Here is a 19,818-nt window from a genome sequence, read left to right as displayed (position 1 = left end):
ACTACACACATTTTTTTTTTTATAATTTGGGACTACGTTATTTCGGCGGAAGAATACGTTGCACGTTGTGGTCTACTCTCTTTTGTTGATGCTGGAGAAATTGCGGCTAATTCTGTGAGGGGTTACGCGATTGGTTACTCCAGACCTGCAATAGTATATTCCATGTAAGGAGGTCTGTGATTGGTTACGTTAGATCTGCAATGCGTCAAGCAATGGCGCTCAATTTAGCTTTGGTGGTGGATGTAAGAATACATCATTGGTAACCATAGTTGGTTATGCTGTACATCCTTCTGGTTGTTAACATATTATAATCGGTAAACAATAATTGCGACTGACAGTATTTTGTTGTCTCGTATGCTTAGGGTACAGAGATTAGCTTCACGGCTCTCCTTGAGGATGTGTGGTGTAAAATGATTGGCCACTGGAAATATCACGGAACTATTTGCAAACCGTCGCGGAATTTAAAACAACAGAGAAGAGACAGGTCCATCTAAAATTTTATTCGTAGCCTATTTTGGGACAAGTTGAACGTTGAATAGGCTAGATGGTGTGCGTCCACTTTGCTATAGACAATTAGGCTTATTATTATAGGGAAGGCTGTTTCTAAGTTAGTGATGTGTAGTGTGAAGTGTAGCCTATAGCCTAAACCTGCGCTCAAGACTTGGCTATTTGTAGTTATTTCAACTGGTGCACCATCCAGTTTTGTGATCAGGTTACCAGCGTCGGCGCTACAAAAATCTACATGTCGTCGGAGCTACAAAATCTTCACATATTGACGAAAAAGTCCTGGACTGGTTTGTGATTTGACTACAGTAAACGCGACAAAAAGTTTTACAGTCTCTTGTCAGAGTCTACTTTCTTATGAAAATAATGAGATACAGTCACAATGACACATAGGCTATAATTCCACAATTCCACTTAACGCAAGGAAACGCAAAGCCGACAATCAGGATACTGGGAACACATAAATGCACACATGTTAACTAAAATGATAAAGCAAATAAAAGTCAAACATGACTTCTATTCATTATGTTCTAATGTTGATAGAAAAGACAGTAAATTAGCCTACATAGAGGGTGGAAATCTATGCAGTCTATGGCGCAAACTGTCAGATCAAAACTTACGCGTGTGTTTGGGTCGCGACTTGTGACGTAATATTTCTGCGACTACTTTCAAATCGTGTGCTAGACGAAATGGCCCTTTTTCCAGCGTTTAGTGGAATATCAACTAAAGAAGAAGATAATTCTGTGAAAGGTAAGGCCTGAACAAGGTGAAGTTTGACATTTCGTGCATATGGCATATACACTTGTTTTCATTTAAGCAAGTGATTGCTTGTTTTGGTAGGCTATCTTGCGGGCAGAACACCTAAAGTTTGCTACACATAGGGAATTCGACTTCAGAAGTTGCAAAAAAATAAATGATAGGCCTACAGTAAGAAGACAGTGATGTTAACATAAGACACCTGTAGCACTGATTGCTACAACGTTCGTGAGACTTTCGACCCACCCACACCATCTGAGCCGTAGTCTACACATTTCTAACTCAGCGTTATTGTTGTTGATGGGCAGCAGTCTACTTTTCTGTAAGCTTATCTGTCACAGGCCTTTGGGTGTTGTGGTTCAATTGAAACTAATGTAGGCTATTCTATGCTTAATTTGGAATGGGATTAGGCCTTTTGTATTTTGATTAAATAGGTGAATAGGATATGGGACAGATTTAACTTGAAATGTGCAGTCACTATGCCAAATCTTTGGTAGCCTACTACAGCAAATGAACCTGCCAATAAACAATGCATGAACATTTGGGTGCTGTAGGCTAATTGACATTACTAGGGTTGTTATGAATCTGAAATCGGATAAGAATAAGACTTTTCAAAATGCAAAATATAGACTTTTGCCCTTAGCCTGTAGTTCAGGCATGTATGTGGTATGTGGCTTGGCTTCATTAACGAATTAAGTGTTTGTTTCATAAGCCCACATAACAAAATAGGATATGTGATGTGGCTGCTGTAGCCTAATTATAAAGCTCTAAATAAGCTCCACTTCTGAAATTCAAGTTTCAGTGTGGTTCCGTAAAGATTGCCTGACAATTTTGTACAAAATGTATGTAATTGAGTCATTACAGTCATTGACTGACACAGCGTTTGCGCTAAATTGTTGGCTTTGCAAGAGCAGTGTTATCCTCCTACTGCATTTACCCAAAAGGGAAAAAAAACAGAAATACCTGTCTGTATTCGTCTTTTTACGGGCTTATTTTGGATGATGGAGATTAGTGTGCCATTGGTTGATGTTATGCTAAAAATACATTATGATTTATGGTTTGAGTATAGGATATGAGTAGGCTATTTCATGATATCATGCAATGCTGTGTTTTAGTGGCTCATGCTTTGTTATCAGAATCGGTATGTTTAGGCTTAGAAGGATACCCTTCATGCTCTCATGTTGTTGACGAGTAATACCAGTAAAATACTTTCTTGAGGTGTTTTTGTCATAAATTGAAATCGAATATAAATGTATTCTGTAAAATACAGCCCCCCCTTTGTAAAAAAATCTTTGCTTCGTTTTTCACAACAACATATCTCCTAAAGTGGTATGGATGACGGCTCCATTTGACTACTGCCTGCACTGGTCTGGCTACAGATGTCAGTGTTGTAGCAGATCGACCATATTGTTTTGTGCATATTGACCTGGAGTGACTGATGAATCAGCGATCTCCTCTGTGGCTGCCTCAATCAGGACCGGGGGGAGGGCTGCCTGCATCCCAGCTGGCTATTTGCAGCTGTGATTAATCCTGTACGCTAGCCTAAAACCCCCCTGGCTGGATAATTGCGATTGATTGGTCATCTCTCCCTCCCTCCCCCTCTTCCACCATCTCTCTCTCTCTCTCTCTCTCTCTCTCTCTCTCTCTCTCTCTCTCTCTCTCTCTCTCTCTCTCTCTGTCTTCATTCCTTTTCCTCGCCTCTCCTCTCCCATCCTCTACTTCTCCCTCCTCGGTCCCCTGACCAGCAGAGACGGAATGGCTGAGCAATCAGAGTTTCCGCTCCGATGATGCCCTAGCGCTCCATCACATTGCACTGCAGAGGACCAAGGAGGCTGAGGAAGGGGTGTCCAGAGAGCCCAGGTGATGCAGTTTTCACTCCCCGCTTCCTCTCTCTGATATCCTCCTGTTTTTATGCACTGTACTAAGTCCTATAGCAAATGTGTTTCATTAAAGCCAAAGAGAATACAGTAAAGGGCCGTTCACACCAAGAATGATAACTATAAACAAATATCGTTGTTGATATGAATGATAACGTTCACACATAAATATAACGATAACAACATGAAGAACGATATCGTTGGGGATCACTTTCTGAGCGATTTTGAGAACGATAACAAGCTAACAGCCAATCAGAGCCCATGATATTTTAGCCATCGCATTCATTAACAGGAGGAGAGACTTTTCTTATCATTGGCCAGTGTTGACGCTTTTATCGTAATGGTTATAGGTATCGTTATCGTCATCGTTCTTGGTGTGAATGCTGCTTAAGCCACACTGATATCTAAGAAGTTGTAGGATAATGTTTTTACAAATGCAAATGTAAGACACATGATGACAAACAACAGGCTAAGTAATGTATGGCTGACTGTGGGTTTTGTTCCTGTGTTTTGTCAGTGAAAAGAGTTACGGCAGAATCTCTGAGCCAGAAAGTGAGGATGAAAACATCAGCGGAAGACACCGGAAACGGAAGAAAAAAGACAAGAAGAAGAAGAAGCACAAGAAGCACAAAAGGAAGGCGGGAGAGCGCTCGGACAGCGAAGACTCCCACTCAGACACGGTCTACCCGAGCGACCTGCTCAAGAAGAAGGCGGAGGCTCAGAGGTGCCACTGCATTTTGCAACTCTGCTCTCTCTTTCTACGTCTCTGTCCACTTTCTCTCTCATACATACACTTGCGTGCATTTAACACACTTTGTTAATATAACACAATGACTAGGTGGCAAACTGCTTGGCCTTTGGTCCATGTTTAGTTTAGGAGACAGTTTTAACATTCAGAGCTGCCCTATTTACCTTTGGCAGATTGATTCAGACTTCCAGATATCTTTAACTTTAAAAGGCTCAACTCTGTCTGTCCTGTGGCAGTAAGCCTCTTTTTTAATCGCTGTACTGCCCTCCCTCTCGCTCCCAGTTCCTCTCCCTATTATGTGCTCATCCCTCTATCTATGTCTTCTCCTCTCCAAGCCCTTCTCCCTCTCCCTCCCTCCCTCCCTCCCTCCCTCCCTCCCTCTCCTACTTTCTCTAGCTATTTTTCTTATTCCCTCTCCCATGGCGAGGAGTCCGTTTTGGTTATGACGCTACTGTTTCCATCACGTCGTATCTCGGGGGGGCTTTGCTGAGGGCTTCGTTTGCTTTCCCCGCTATTTCCGACACACACACACACACACACACACACACACACACACACACACAGGCACACACACACACACACACACACACACACACACACACACACACACACACACACACACACACACACTCATTTGTGACACTCTTGTTCAGTTGTATAAGGACTCCAGAGACGCCCAAGGTAATGCTTAATGCTTGTATGCTTTTGTCTTTTGTATTTTTTTTTTTTTTTTTGTTTTGTTATTATGCTGCCTTCGGCAGACAGGAGTCTCCTGTGGAGGTGGTCCGCCAGGGCAGGTTCCGATGGCTGGACGACCTGCAGTCTGCGGCGGACGGCTTCTTCTGCGTGGACAGGAAAGCGGACCCGGCCAACTGGCAGTACAAGTCTCTCTACCGCGGGGACGTCGCAAGGTGACCCGGGAGCTCTTGAGTGTGCCGCACACTGCACACAACCCTCTGGCACACAAAGCCCTTTACATCTTAGCTGCACTAAGGGCTGCTGTTTCCCTCCCCCACACACACACACTCCCTTGATTGTCGTCGAGGCTGCAGCCTTGAGAACGGATTCAAACATCCCAGGGTGCAGATCCTGACGGCGTCGTTGTGCAACCACCATTACTAAGAGAGGGAGCGTTCAAAAGTATAATGCTTGCTAGCTAGTGTTTGACTATGGCTGTTGCACACCTTTGCTTTTGGGAAATTCCCTCCAGAATCTGTTTTTATTTCAAATATGTGTGTCGGGGTGGGACACAATCTGGAGTTAAATTTGGACAGCATTATTCCACAAAACAAGCTCAGATATGTGTTGTGTGCTTCTGCTTCCATTTTTAGCCTGTCCAACAGGGACACACTTTGCTCTGAGAAATAGCTGCGGTTGGAAAGGTTGCTATTACAAAAATACCCCACAGGAATGTGAAAAAATAGATACATAGAGGACTTGTTTGACTCCTTAAATACCATTTTTTTCCCCTTTTGTTGATTCATGGGTGTCTGTGTTTGAAACTAAATGAGGGATATTTCTTCATATGCGAGCTTGGTCAGACATTCCTTTTTCAAGTTCACCTGCTGTCCTCAGAGGAACTTAGCAGAGGAGCTGAAGACCATTCATAGAGTGTGCCAGATTCTCCATTAGGACATACTGTATAGAGAGCCCTCCGAATGTGTGTGTGTGTGATTTGTGTATTTGTGAGTGCCACTGTCAGTGTGTGGTCTTTTGCTATTTCAGGATAGTTATGAGTATTTGTCACTAAATCAGTCAATATGTGTCTTGGAGAGTTTGAAGAGACTAGACTTGAGCATCTCGTCGTATTAGAGACGTACATGTTTAAGTGCCATCCTCTCTGTGCTGCCACCCAGTCTTGCGCCCAGTCTGGGCGTACCGCTGCAGCCCCCTGGCAGCTGTGCAGTGCCAAGGCATCCTGCCATTCTATGCCACCCCCTCCCCCCCGCCATACTGCATAGACCTAGGTGTGGTGTTTGGATCTTTTAATTTTTAGTCCATCATCTTTTAATGTTCAGATAATCACCATTGGTACCGAACATTTTATAGTAGAATTTTGCAATAATGTCATGAACTCAATGAACTGAACTTTTTCAATGTTGCAGTGTAGGTCTTTGCTTTAAAAACAGTAAACAGTTCATGATGGATTCAAACCAGACATGATCTGGTTGAAGATCTCCCTATTCGTACATTACTTGCCAGCCAAGAGAAATAACAGGAATTACGACGTACAACTGTGATTGCTGCAGTTCTTGACCGTCTCTGCTGAAAGGACACATGAGTTCTCCATGTTCTTTAGTGTCAGTCGCAGGACCAGTTAAGCTCTTCATGAAGATGTGGGCGCAGTATATATACTCAGCACCCTAAAGAACCGCCACTGCCACTGCTTCAGCTCCTGGACCCGAGCCAAATTACTGAGGAGTCAAAAGCAGCCATCTGTAACTCAATAGACTGCAATCAATACTCACTAACGCTCACACTTGCTCTCTCACAACCTCACCACGTCTCTAGCCTTCTCCCTACTCCATTCGAAGATACCGGCTTCCCAGCACACACACACACACACACACACACACACACACACACTAGAGAGAGAGAGAGGGATATCAGATCGATACCCGATGAGTACGCTCTTATTGATACACTAGCTGCAGCTCAGTTCAGCTTGCTGCAGTGGACAGCCTCTCTCTGCTCCTGAAGGTCACTCACTCCCGCCCGAGTGAGGAAGGGGGAGAGCGAGAGGCGAGAGGGGAGCATAGTAGTCCTAGGTCGTGTATCAGCTTCTCCCATCATCATCATCATCAGCCTATCTTTATCAGTGATCAGCTACTCCACACAATGGCAGCAGCCCTTGAGACCACAGGCGAGGCTCTCTCTCAGGAGTCCAGTCACGTAAGCGAGTGGTCATTATCAGCACGGTCTCTTTTGCACGCTAGCAAAAATCTGTTGTCTCTCCCTGGTGTGGAGTGGCCGGTGGTAATCATCATTAATTACACATTAATAGCACACATTACACTTTAAAATGATTATTATATATGTATACAATTCATATGTTATGTTACGCCCAGACCCAATGCTTTTTCCACTTATTTTTGACGATTTTACTGTGCTTTTAGGGTCCGTTTTTGCTGTACAACCCCAAGCCATTCACTCTGTTTTTTATCTGACCCCCTCTATTATCTGACCTCCTCTATTATCTGACCCGCTCTATTCCTCTGTGTCTCAGGTACAGGCGTAAGGGCAGCTCTTCTCTGGGACTGGACGCTCGCTCGCAGGCCGTGAGCTGGGACGAGCCGGCGGGCCAGGGGAAGAAGCGGGCGGCGCGCCGGACCGAGCGCTACTACTCCCCCCAGGCGCGCCAGCTGCTCCGCTCCGACGCCCTGCCCTCCCGGCCGCCGGCGCCAGGGGGCAGCGCCGAGGCGGAGGAGCCCGGCGGCGCCAGCTTCATCCCCCTGCCCTCGCTCTCCGCCGAGCAGGAGGCTGCCGCCGCCGCCGCCGCCGCCAAAGGCTCGTGCTCGTGGGTCAACCCGCTGGGCGTGTACGACGCGGGCACGGCGCTCTGGCTGGAGGGCAAAGGTCAGGCGCCCGCGGCCAATCAGGAGAAGGGGGGAGAGGAGAGGAAGGGCGCGGACACGCCGGAGGCCAGGCTCACATCGAGGGTGGAGGAGCTCAACAGGAGGGTGAGGGAGAACCCCGCTGACACGGAGGGGTGGCTGGAGTTCATTCACTTCCAGGTATGCCTTGGGCAAGGAGCCTTCACACACACACACACACTCACTCACTCACTCACTCACTCACACTCACACTCACACTCCCTGTAAAAACCTGTTGATCCCCCTCATACACACATTTGCAGGTGCATATGCAAAACATTTATTGACTTGGTAGCTCAGAGATTAAGTTCTTTTAGCTTTGATACAAGGATACAAGGAGTTTTATTTGTTGGGATGTTTGATGTTGGGAGAGCAACATTTCAAAATTGTTTTGGTAATGAATCAACAACAGTCTTAATCCTATGAGTCTCAGTCTTCATAAAAACTAATCTGGACCCTTCCTGTGTCTCTTCTGTGTCGCTATCTTGGCACAGGATGAGTTTGCGGCGTCGGGGGCAGGGCTGGGCGGCGGCGGTGGCGGCGCCAGCGAGGCCGAGGCGGCCGAGCGGCGTCGCGTGTCCACGCGGGCGCTGCTGGAGAAGAAGCTGGCGGTGTGCGAGCGGGCGGTGCAGAGCGTGCCGGGCTGCGTGGCGCTGCAGCTGGCGCGGCTGGCGGTGTGCGGCGAGCTGTGGGAGCCGGCGGCGCTGCTCAAGGAGTGGAGGAAGCTGGTGTTCCTGCACCCCAACAGCGCCCCGCTGTGGCGGCGCTACCTGCGCTTCTGCCGCGGGCACTTCGGCGCGTTCGCCGTCACCAGGGCCGCCGCGGCGTACGGGAAGTGCCTGACCACGCTGGCGGCGTGCCACGACGGGAGCATGCTGTCTCACCCGGCGCTGCCCGGGACAGAGGAGGACATGTTGGGTACGTCTTCTCCTCTCCTCTTTATCCTCCAGTGGCCCAACTGTCTGGAGTTCCTCTCCTCTCCTCTCCTCTCCTCTCCTCTCCTCTCCTCTCCTCTCCTCTCCTCTCCTCTCCTCTCCTCTCCTCTTTATCCTCCAGTGGCCCAACTGTCTGTAGTTCCTCTCCTCTCCTCTCCTCTCCTCTCCTCTCCTCTTTATCCTCCAGTGGCCCAACTGTCTAGTTCCTCTCCTCTCCTCTCCTCTCCTCTCCTCTCCTCTCCTCTCCTCTCCTCTCCTCTCCTCTTTATCCTCCAGTGGCCCAACTGTCTGTAGTTCCTCTCCTCTCCTCTCCTCTCCTCTCCTCTCCTCTTTATCCTCCAGTGGCCCAACTGTCTAGTTCCTCTCCTCTCCTCTCCTCTCCTCTCCTCTCCTCTCCTCTCCTCTCCTCTCCTCTCCTCTCCTCTCCTCTCCTCTCCTCTCCTCTCCTCTCCTCTTTATCCTCCAGTGGCCCAACTGTCTAGTTCCTCTCCTCTCCTCTCCTCTCCTCTCCTCTCCTCTCCTCTCCTCTCCTCTCCTCTCCTCTCCTCCAGTGGCCCAACTGTCTGTAGTTCCTCTCCTCTCCTCTCCTCTCCTCTCCTCTCCTCTCCTCTCCTCTCCTCTTTATCCTCCAGTGGCCCAACCGTCTGTAGTTCCTCTCCTCTCCTCTCCTCTCCTCTCCTCTCCTCTCCTCTCCTCTCCTCTCCTCTCCTCTTTATCCTCCAGTGGCCCAACCGTCTGTAGTTCCTCTCCTCTCCTCTCCTCTCCTCTCCTCTCCTCTTTATCCTCCAGTGGCCCAACTGTCTGTAGTTCCTCTCCTCTCCTCTCCTCTCCTCTCCTCTCCTCTCCTCTCCTCTCCTCTCCTCTCCTCTCCTCTCCTCTCCTCTTTATCCTCCAGTGGCCCAACTGTCTGTAGTTCCTCTCCTCTCCTCTCCTCTCCTCTCCTCTCCTCTTTATCCTCCAGTGGCCCAACTGTCTAGTTCCTCTCCTCTCCTCTCCTCTCCTCTCCTCTCCTCTCCTCTCCTCTCCTCTCCTCTCCTCCAGTGGCCCAACTGTCTGTAGTTCCTCTCCTCTCCTCTCCTCTCCTCTCCTCTCCTCTCCTCTCCTCTCCTCTTTATCCTCCAGTGGCCCAACCGTCTGTAGTTCCTCTCCTCTCCTCTCCTCTCCTCTCCTCTCCTCTCCTCTCCTCTCCTCTCCTCTCCTCTCCTCTCCTCTTTATCCTCCAGTGGCCCAACCGTCTGTAGTTCCTCTCCTCTCCTCTCCTCTCCTCTCCTCTCCTCTTTATCCTCCAGTGGCCCAACTGTCTGTAGTTCCTCTCCTCTCCTCTCCTCTCCTCTCCTCTCCTCTCCTCTCCTCTCCTCTCCTCTTTATCCTCCAGTGGCCCAACTGTCTGTAGTTCCTCTCCTCTCCTCTCCTCTCCTCTCCTCTCCTCTCCTCTCCTCTCCTCTCCTCTCCTCTTTATCCTCCAGTGGCCCAACTGTCTGTAGTTCCTCTCCTCTCCTCTCCTCTCCTCTCCTCCAGTGGCCCAACCGTCTGTAGTTCCTCTCCTCTCCTCTCCTCTCCTCTCCTCTCCTCTCCTCTTTATCCTCCAGTGGCCCAACTGTCTGTAGTTCCTCTCCTCTCCTCTCCTCTCCTCTCCTCTCCTCTCCTCCAGTGGCCCAACCGTCTGTAGTTCCTCTCCTCTCCTCTCCTCTCCTCTCCTCTCCTCTCCTCTTTATCCTCCAGTGGCCCAACCATCTGTAGTTCCTCTCTTCTCCTCTCCTCTCCTCTCCTCTCCTCTTTATCCTCCAGTGGCCCAACCATCTGTAGTTCCTCTCCTCTCCTCTCCTCTCCTCTCCTCTCCTCCAGTGGCCCAACCATCTGTAGTTCCTCTCCTCTCCTCTCCTCTCCTCTCCTCTCCTCCAGGAGTCCAGGACTTTATTCACATCTCAATCTGAGAGGAAATCTGGGAGTATATTTGTATTATCTGAGTCTTTAGTGATAGAATGTCTTTGCTCTGTTTTTGCTTGTCCTGTTTTATCCCCGTTTCTACTACTTTTATCATCATCCCTTCTCTCTTAACTTTCCCTTCTTTCCTCCTGTCCCAGTCTTTCATATTTGCTTCTGTTCTTTTCCTCTCCTCTCCTCTCCTTTCTCTCCCATTCCTTTGTCACTCCTCCTCTCTCAGTCTGTGAATCATGAGTCATCATCCATTTCTTCTTAGCCTGGTTGTGACATATACTAATAGATGACCGGCGCATGATGGAGAGTGTTTATGTTCGTGCGTGCGTGTGTGTTTGTGTGTGTGTGTGCGCATGCATGTGCGTGCGTATTTCAGGGTTCCTACGCACTACGCAGTATGGAAAAGTATGGAATTTGACTTGAGTATTTTCCAGGTCTGGAGAAAAGAAAAGAGGTTATGGAAAAAATAGTCGTGTTTGTGGATTACTGCAGCTACAGTACTCGCCTGTTCACCAGCGTGTGAGACCACACTGAGAACGATGAAATATTAAAATATGTTTGAGGTGAGGTTAGCTTTAGTTCGAATTTAGACTTTGCCCTAGTTTTTTTTATTTCATATATAGTCAAATATAGTCAGAAAAAAAGTCTGGAAATTTGAGTATGGAATTTTTGAAATGGAAAATGTGTAGGGAACCTGGTATTTGCATGCTGGTAATATGTAATAAGATAAGCTCCAGTGAATAATCCTCCCCATTTGCATAAAAACACACAGTGCCCACAGATCTTTTCTCTCTCTTCTTTGTGCCGCTCACTGTCCCTCGCTCAGTCCCATTTCCTGTATCTCTATCTGTCAATTTCATGGTCTGTCTCTGTCCCTCTCTCCTGTATTGTCCCCATTTGTCTCTTTACTAGACCTGTCTCGAAAATACAGCGGCTCACCACATCGCTGTTTCTGTTTGTCTGAGCTTCTGGATGAATTGGTTTGAGTGTTTTTTGTTGTTGTTGTTGTTGTTGTTTTTCTTTTTTTCTGCTGCTCACGCTCAGTTGTGAGTGGGGCAGAGTGCAGAGTTAGCATGTTGGCGTGTGCATTAGCCAAATGAATGTGTCAGGGGCGGGCGACCTGTGGACGGCACTCTTTGGACGTGACGGATCAATCTGCGAAAGCCTTTTAGAGGGAGCTGTCAGCAGCGCCAAGGCTGTTGGGGGCCCGCCATTGTGCTGTGTGTGTGTGTGTGTGTGTGTGTGTGTGTGTTCGTGTTCAGATGCACTCTGTTGTTCTGCAGGGGAAAGCCTCGCTGTGTTGATTTACTTACTGCTGAGGCGGAGAGTAGTCCTGTTTTTCAAGAACGCTGAGGTGGACATGTGGCGCATGGTCACAGATGCCCTCTGGTGGCCACTCTGATAGTGCACATCAGATGACGGTGACGAAGTGATGATTCGGGTTGTCTGTTCCTCTAAGGTGCAATAGAGTCTGCTGTTGAGAGGATACATTTCCACAGCAATGGTGTGGAACCTGAAGGAGATTTTTTTAGATCATGTGTTTCCATTTAAAGAAGTTGTAAATATACAAATAATAGAATAATAGAATTTAATAATAATAGAATAAACAGGTGCTTTGGAATGACACCATCATTACTGGTTTGAAGCTATTGGTTTTGACAGTAAAGGCTACACTGTAGAGGTAACATATATTCTGTCATTTAGCGGGTCCAGTGTTCTGATGGCCTTCTGCTCTCTCTCTGTGTGTGTGTGTGTGTGTGTGTGTGTGTGTGTGTGTGTGTGTGTGTGTGTGTGTGTGTGTGTGTGTGTGTGTGTGTCTTCTCCCTGTAGACATCTTCCTGCAGCAGTGTCATTTCCTGCGGCAGGCAGGCCACTCGGAGAAGGCCGTGTGTCTGTTCCAGGGCCTGCTGGATTTCACCTTCTTCAAGCCGGACAGCGTCAAAGAGCTTCCCACCAGACAACAGGTAATACACACACACACACACACACACACACACCCTTGAGCTCAGCATGGGCATTCATGCACAACATGTGTGCTTGGTGCGTCCATGTTTTGAGTGTTCATTCACACTTGCTACTTTGACGATTTTACAGCGATACACAGCCCACAAACAGCAGTAACAGAAATGCAATTAACGCTCCGCCACTGCCCACCCACCCACCCTTCCCCACCCCTAACACACAGGGGCCTGAGTGTGTGTGTCGGCGAGATTCCCGCTCCCGTTTTTCCCTCTGCTCAGATATTTTCTCCGTGGCTCCCGAAGAGCGGGCACCAGGCACGATGTGCACACGCACACACACGCCCTGCGCTGATGAGCTCGGGATGTGGTGGTGACGCCAGGCGGGCGCAGATGCTTGTTCTCGGGCGGCGTGTGCCGGCGAATGACTGGCGCCTGTTTAGGCGGCCGCGGTAATGAGCCCGGCAGGAACAGACGAGCATTAATGTCCCCCTCTCTCCTCGCTCGCTCACTCTCTCTGTAGATCTGTCTAATGAGAAATGTGACTGTGCATATTTTGAGTCCCTGGGAGGCGTTACACATACGTGTCCTGGACCAGATGCGCACACTTCAGATGCTGATTAGCTCTCGTTGGCTTTAGCAGGAAAAGCAAAACAACAACGCCGCTTATTGCTTTTCATACTCTGGCCAATTATGTTCTTGTTTAGATTTTGGGATTGATATTTTGTAGAATATTCAAAGTGCGACATTGGTGAAACAAAATCAGTGTTGTTTAAAAACACCTTTTTGTATCTGTTGGGATGAAAACTTGTTAAGTCCATAATTAATTTTGTTTGCTTTTGATATCCTAAAGTCTAGTGGTTTTCTTGGGCAGTGTCATTATCATTTTCACAAGTTTGTCTTTTCAGAGGTATACTGTATGTTCACAGTTTGTCTTGCAGTACTGTAGGAATACCTAGCATCACTTTTGTGTTGACCTACATATCCCCACATATTCAGGGCACAACTAATATGTGACACAAGTCAGAGTCCTTAGGGAAATGCTTGAGTTCATCTCCGACATCCATCCTTGTGTTCTAAGCACACTCCCCTCCATCCCAATAGCAGTAGAGACATCCCTCGGTGATTGGCTGGCTGACATGCCCGTCTCCATTTCGCATTGGTTGGCCCGTGATTCCCTCTCGCCCCGCGCTTCTCTTCCTCCTGCAGTATGAGGCAATGCTGCCCTTGGCCCCTCGTGCGCTCGAAGTGCTGACTGCATTAGATTAGCGGCCATTAAGATGGCGGAGTGCGGCCCTACGGAGCTGACGCGGTACTTCGCCACGACTCGCTAAGTGATTGGAAGTGTCATTCGCTCCTAGTCCGAGAGGGGAATGTCATCTTTTATTATCGACTTTCACTCATTCCGCCCTGCTCCTCTGCTCTCGCCGGGGCAAGGGCCATTTTTTGTTTTTGTTTTTGTAGATGTTGCTTTGTTCTACAGTCTCGACTGGGCTGCTTGATCGAAAGTGTTCTTTCAGTGTGAAAGAAACCAATACGATGGAAATTACAAGTTTAGAACAGCAAGCTCATCAAACAGCCAGAAGTACACATGCATGTAATCGGAACACTTAAGAATACGGCTGTTAAATGTGTGGTGAAATGTTTGTGAGTTAGGTACATACGTGTGTATGTATTGTGTGTACATCCACAGAAGTCTACAGTTTGTAGGTGTTTCAATGTTTAATGCCATTAAAACAATGTAATGTGTGTCAACTCTGGCCTGGTTTGTCAGGTGTTCTTGGAGCTGTTAGGCACATAAGTGTATGTCTTTTGTGTACATCCACAGAAGCCTACAGTTTGTAGGTTTTTCAATGATTAATGTCATTAAAACAATGTAATGTGTGCTAACTCTGGCCTGGTTTGTCAGGTGGAGTTCTTTGAGCCGTTCTGGGACAGCGGGGAGCCGCGTGTGGGGGAGAAGGGGGCGCGGGGCTGGAAGGCCTGGATGCTGCAGCAGGAGAGAGGGGGCTGGCTGGTGCCCAGTGAAGCAGGTAAATCCACACACTCCAGCAATGCACCTGCTTTGTGAATTAAACACATTTGGCCAGTTTCCCGTATATTGATTAAGCCTAAGCCTAGACTAAAAGCTTTTATTCAGTGGATGTTTTCATTGAAGTTTTCTTTTATTTATTACTAGGCTTATCCATGAATGGGAAATTGTCCCATTGAGTATAATCATAAAAGAAAATATTTATTTAACTCATCCATTTATGAAAAGTTTTATTTGTGATGTTGTTTATTTCTTTTCATTTTATGTGACAGATGAGGATGATGATGACGAGGGTGATGATGAGGAAGTGAAGGATAAGACCCTGCCCAAGTGGAGGATCTGGCTGGATGTGGAGACCACACGTGAAGCCAACCACTGGTTGCCATGGAGACCTGACAAAAGCACAGGTCAATCAGAGGAAGACTGTGACGATCCCGAGAGACAGGTACTGGTCATGCATACAGATCTCACTCACTCACTCTATCTCTTCTCTTTTTTACTCATTCTCTCTCTCTCATTCTTTCTTCACTCTCTCTCTCTTCTCTCTTTCACTCATTCTCTATCTCCTCTCTCTCTCATTCTCTCTCTCTCCTCTCTTCACTCTCAATCTTATCCCCACACACACACACACAATGTGACCCAATGAAAGCAGTGTCCCACACACACACACACTCACCTGCATCTCAACCCTCCCTCTGTGTGTTGTTGACTTCTGACCGCCGCCACCTGACTCGTCTCCGCAGGTGCTTTTTGATGACATCGGCCCTTCCATGATCCGCGTGACCCGGCCCGACCTGCAGCTCCATCTGCTCGCCAGCTTCCTCCACTTCCTGGGGCTCCCCGTCCTTGCCTCCTCCTCCTCCTCTTCCTCCTCCTCTTCCTCCTCCCAGCTCCGGAGCCTGCTGCTGGACGACCTCTCCCTCCTGCAGGACCAGCGGGACCCCGAGCGACCTCTGACCTCCGTCCACCTTCAGTCGTCGCCATCGTCGTCGCCGTCCGGGGTCAGCCCGGTGGGCCACACGACCGTGCTGGGCAAGGCGCGCCAACAGGCGGGTCTGTGCAAGCCGGGCGAGGAGTTCGTCCAGAACGCCCTGCAGCAGGTGGCGCCGCTGCTGCCCGCCGAGGACAGGGCCGTGCTCCACCTGAGCTGGCTGCAGTACGAGAAGCTCAAGGTGAGCGCAGTGTGTGCCGCGGTGTCCTCCATCCCTCACGCCACCCCTGCAATCCCTGCTCCTGCGTGGTCCAATTTCAGCCTCCCAACCTGCAGTGCCGCAAGCCTCATATTTAGGAGGCCCTGATTTACAGGACTGTCGGTGTTGATCATAAATCTGAGACTCCCCAATGCAGCTTCCAGCATCTTATCCTCTTAGAGCTTAAGTTGGGTCTGTTTATCCTCTCAGAGCTGAAGTTTAATCTTTATGTTTACTCTCATTGTTGAATGAGGGCATGTTTATGTCATGTGCTTTTTTACACGAGTGACACAAGGCCATGCAGACATATTTTTGACATAGTTGTCATGTTTTGACATACATGGGTGCATGTTTGTGAGCAAGAGCCTACTTGTTCACAAATATGCACCCATGTATGTCAAAACATGACAAGCATGTCAGAAATATGTCTACATGGCCTTGTGTCACTCATTTCTGAGCAGGTAGGCTCTTGCTCACAAACATGCACTCGTGTAGATAGGCATCCACAAACCGCAGAATATGCTGTATGTCCATATACCGCCACTGGGATTGGCAGTCGGTTGTTTATTAACTATCCTTCCTTTCCTTCTGGCTTCTCTGGCAGGTGTTGAGGTGTGTGCGCAGCGGGAACAAGAAGCGCCTGCGCGGCCAGGGCAAGCGCAGCAAGCGTCTGGCCAAGCGTCTGCTGAAGGAGCCGGAGAACCGCGGGCGCCTGGGCCTGTGGCGCGAGTACGCCCACCTGGAGTGGCTGCTGGGCAACCTGGAGGAGGCGCGCAAGGTGTTCGACACGGCGCTGGGCATGGGCGTGGCCCGCGGGCTCAAGGACGCGGCGCTGTGCCACCTCTGCCTGCTCTACGCCCAGTTAGAGGTGGAAGAGGCGTGGCGGGCGCAAGGACAAAGCGCGGCGGGAACTGCCCCTGCGTCGTCCGCCGGCGTGCACATTTTGACCAAGTTAGCCGAGGAGGCGACCTATACCCCCTTCGCGGGGCAGGTGGCTCCCGTCGCCATCCTTAAAGCCAGGAAGTCCTACGAGCAGGCTGTGGAGGTCTGCTTAGCTGGGCTGGAAGCCGGGCGCTCTAAAAAGGCCCAGCACGTAACGGGACTTGTAGGCTGCTTTGCCCTCTTCCAGTACTTGACTGTGGGTATGGACGCCGCTAACATGGTATATAGGCAGGCCAGAGAGAGACTGGAGCAGCAAGCTAGTGCGACTCAGCAAAATACCTCAGTAGATAGCAGTAGCGCTCATGCTAATAGCAGTAGCGCTAAGGCTAATAGCATTAGCGTTACTGGAGAGTGCGAGGCCCTGGCTGTTCAGCAGGCGGCGCTGTTGCGCCACCACACCAGCACCTCCGTGTTCCCCCTGGTCCACCTGAGGGAGGCGCTCACCTCAGCCCTCACTTACTACCCCACCAGCGCCCCCTTGTGGCACCTCTATGTGCAGGCGGAGGCGCGGTACCACAGCGCGGGTCGAGCGCGGAGGTTTATCCACAGCGTGATTAAGAGTGACCAGAGTGCGGTGCCATACCTGTTTGCCGTTTGGGCGGAGCAGGGCAGGAAAGAGCTGCTGGACTCTGTGCAAAGGTTAGACTGATGATTCGAATGGAGCTTCCCCCAGAATATGTTATGTGTCTTTTAGAATTATTTCAATTCAAAGTGAAAACAATGTGCTTTGTTTGTTTGTTTGTTTGTTTGTTTGGTTTCCTTAATATACAGGACTGGTGGGATTGGAGATACTCTGCCCACAATACCGGAAAACGGACTGAGCAACCGTATCCGGTCGTTGTTTGAGGCTGCCACGGCAACAGAGGAGGGAGCCCAGTGTCCGCTGCTGTGGAGGATGTACCTAAAGTTCATGGTAAACAGACACAGGAGGCTGTCATAACTGTTGACAGATTTTGTCGAGTTGATTTTTAGTCTTAGCTGGGCTACAGTTGGCTGTCACTCCAGATGAAATACCTGTGAAAAATAGCAGTCTGAAAAAAAGCAAGTCTGCATAAGTAATTGAAAAAGAAATGCATAACTCATACACATTACTCTGATGCATGCCAACCAAGTAACTTGTTATGAAGAGGCTACAATATTCCACTAAAAAAGGTCTGGAGTTGAAAAGGTGAATGGCTGTCGAAAAGCTGTCTGTAAATTTTAAGAGTGAGGGGTTATTTATTTCTAACAGGCGTCAGAGAGCAACAAGGAGAGGGCCAAAGGGATCTTCTACAAAGCTCTTCAGAACATCCCCTGGGCCAAGGTACACCGGCACTAATCATGTCCGATGCAAATAAAAAATATACCTTTTAAATATGAATAAGCTTGTATTATTCCTTACTGTAGTTCTGAAATGTAAATGTGGTGTGTGTGTCTGTCTGTCCATCCATCCTCAGGGCCTATATATGGATGCAGTGCTGCTGTTCCCAGATGCTGTGACTGAGTTCCTGGACCTGATGACTGAGAAGGAGCTACGGCTCAGAGCCCCGATGGAGGAAATCGAGATCCTGCTGGAGGATTAGCGCTTATTAACCCTACCCATAGTGCACTAGTGTCCAAAGAGAAACAGGAAATCCTTCTGAAGGGTGTACACCTCAAAGCTACACACTGTGCCGGATTGGCTCGCAATCCACAAGTGGAGGAGATTATGCCACTTCAGATATGGGCAACGCTACAAGTTGATGCAGGCTAACTGCAGATGTATGACCTTGTTTGTATGAATTAAAGTGTGAGTGTGAATGTGTGTGTGTGTGATTTCACAATTGATACACAACTAAATTGATGTTGATTATTTTTGATAAAGATGGAATTTCTGTGTGTGAAACATTTTTTGAATGACAAAAAATAAAACATATTAAGGAACCTACTTGTCCCATTTACTAACATGGCATCTTCGCCTCATTTTGCTACACATGTTCAATGTTGAATAGACCATGCATGAGCAGAATTGATCCCTACTTCACGTACTACGTATCTGTGTAGCCTGCATTCCTAGAGAGCAGGCTGTTGCTCATTTAGACAGACCTTTGAACAAGTAGATTTGGGCAATGAGTTTGCTGAGCTTCTCTTTGAACCGATGGCTGTATATACAGTCCTTGGTTTGAAAACACACTCTCAGGACAACAGCAGAAAGAAACCATCTGTATCCCTACAAAGCAGTCTGTTACATAAAAGCAGAATTGGTTTGGGACACTGGATGTGTTGTGCTGTTTATAGTTTACTATTTATTACAAGACACCCCCCCTTAAGATGGGTATGCCTTAATAAAAGTGGCTTTATACAACCGTATGTTAATCAATGTAGCTTTGATAATAAAAAGAAAATGTTCTTATTTTCTCTGTTTTCACATGCAAAACAAAACAACAATATTTCAAGAACTAAATCAGCTCAAAAATAGACAGAAACAGAAACTATTCAATTGCCAATGAAAAGAAGTTTCACTTCAAAGGAGAAGTCATCCCACTGAATGACAACCCTCTGTGTCTGTATACAAGGCTACTTGGTTAATTTCACTTCATCACAGTTCCTCTAGTCTACAGTCTGAAGAACAACATTTTTGGTAAGACATGTTTATTACCTTTCTCTGTACCACGGGTAATATAGTCACCATAGACTAGACTATTTATTTGCCTTGAATAATAGAAAAACTCATGTTAAATAATACAAATAGAAACCACCTATTCTTGGATAACAATGTTCTCGCCTTTGTTTTCTAGACGATGAGGAGTGTGAATGGATTTGTTGGGTTCTTGCTGCTCATTGCCAGCTCCAGTTCCAGTGAGTTTGCACTTGAATTGAGGTTGGGTATGCCTTAATAAAAGTGGCTTTATAGCCAATTGTATGTTTGTCAATGTAGCTTTGATAATAAAAAGAAAATGTTCTTATTTTCTCTGTTTTCACATCTATGCAAAACAAAACAACAATATTTGTGTTTGTCTTTCACTGTTTATCCAAAAATGTCTCGTCTCGAAAATGTCTCTTCAGTCTCACAAGAACTAAATCAGCTCAAAAATAGACAGAGAAACAGAAACTATTCAATTGCCAATGAAAAGAAGTATTACTTGAAAGGAGAAGTCATCCCACTGAATGACAACCCTCTGTGTCTGTATGCATGCATTACTCATCAGGTCAGATGGTAAACCATCTGAATAATTTGACATATAAAGGGAGGAGCTACCTGACTTTACTACAAGTAAAAAATGCAAAAAGTGTTTTGCATCAACTGAACTGTAGTTTCTATTGTGTGTTTTTTTGTTTGTTTTTATTGTTTTCCAGTTTACCCTGGAATGCCTTTTTTGGAGATTT

At 47.7% G+C, this 19,818-nt stretch overlaps 1 protein-coding gene across 2 annotated transcripts; it reads left to right on the top strand.

Annotated features, from left to right (window-relative positions):
- The first annotated feature begins 944 nt into the window (after positions 1-944).
- nrde2 (NRDE-2, necessary for RNA interference, domain containing) lies at positions 945-18,392 on the top strand. 2 transcript variants are annotated; one of them, XM_062522261.1, is made up of 14 exons: positions 945-1,254; positions 3,009-3,120; positions 3,655-3,861; positions 4,647-4,796; positions 7,112-7,619; positions 7,973-8,396; positions 12,182-12,315; positions 14,219-14,342; positions 14,614-14,786; positions 15,085-15,513; positions 16,136-17,112; positions 17,245-17,386; positions 17,705-17,776; positions 17,910-18,392. In XM_062522261.1, exons 1-14 carry the CDS (start codon positions 1,194-1,196, stop codon positions 18,033-18,035), a joined length of 3,639 nt encoding a protein of 1,212 aa, XP_062378245.1. In that variant the 5' UTR covers positions 945-1,193; the 3' UTR covers positions 18,036-18,392. The 2 variants fall into 2 exon arrangements, with proteins under 2 accessions (XP_062378245.1, XP_062378244.1); XM_062522260.1 differs by having other exon boundaries at positions 3,006-3,120.
- The last annotated feature ends 1,426 nt before the right edge of the window (positions 18,393-19,818 follow it).

The sequence above is a fragment of the Sardina pilchardus genome, chromosome 20 (assembly GCF_963854185.1).
Source record: "Sardina pilchardus chromosome 20, fSarPil1.1, whole genome shotgun sequence".
NCBI classification, from domain to species: Eukaryota; Metazoa; Chordata; class Actinopteri; order Clupeiformes; family Clupeidae; genus Sardina; species Sardina pilchardus.
Note: the sequence above shows the minus strand (reverse complement) of the source record. Positions and strands in the feature narration are given on the sequence as shown.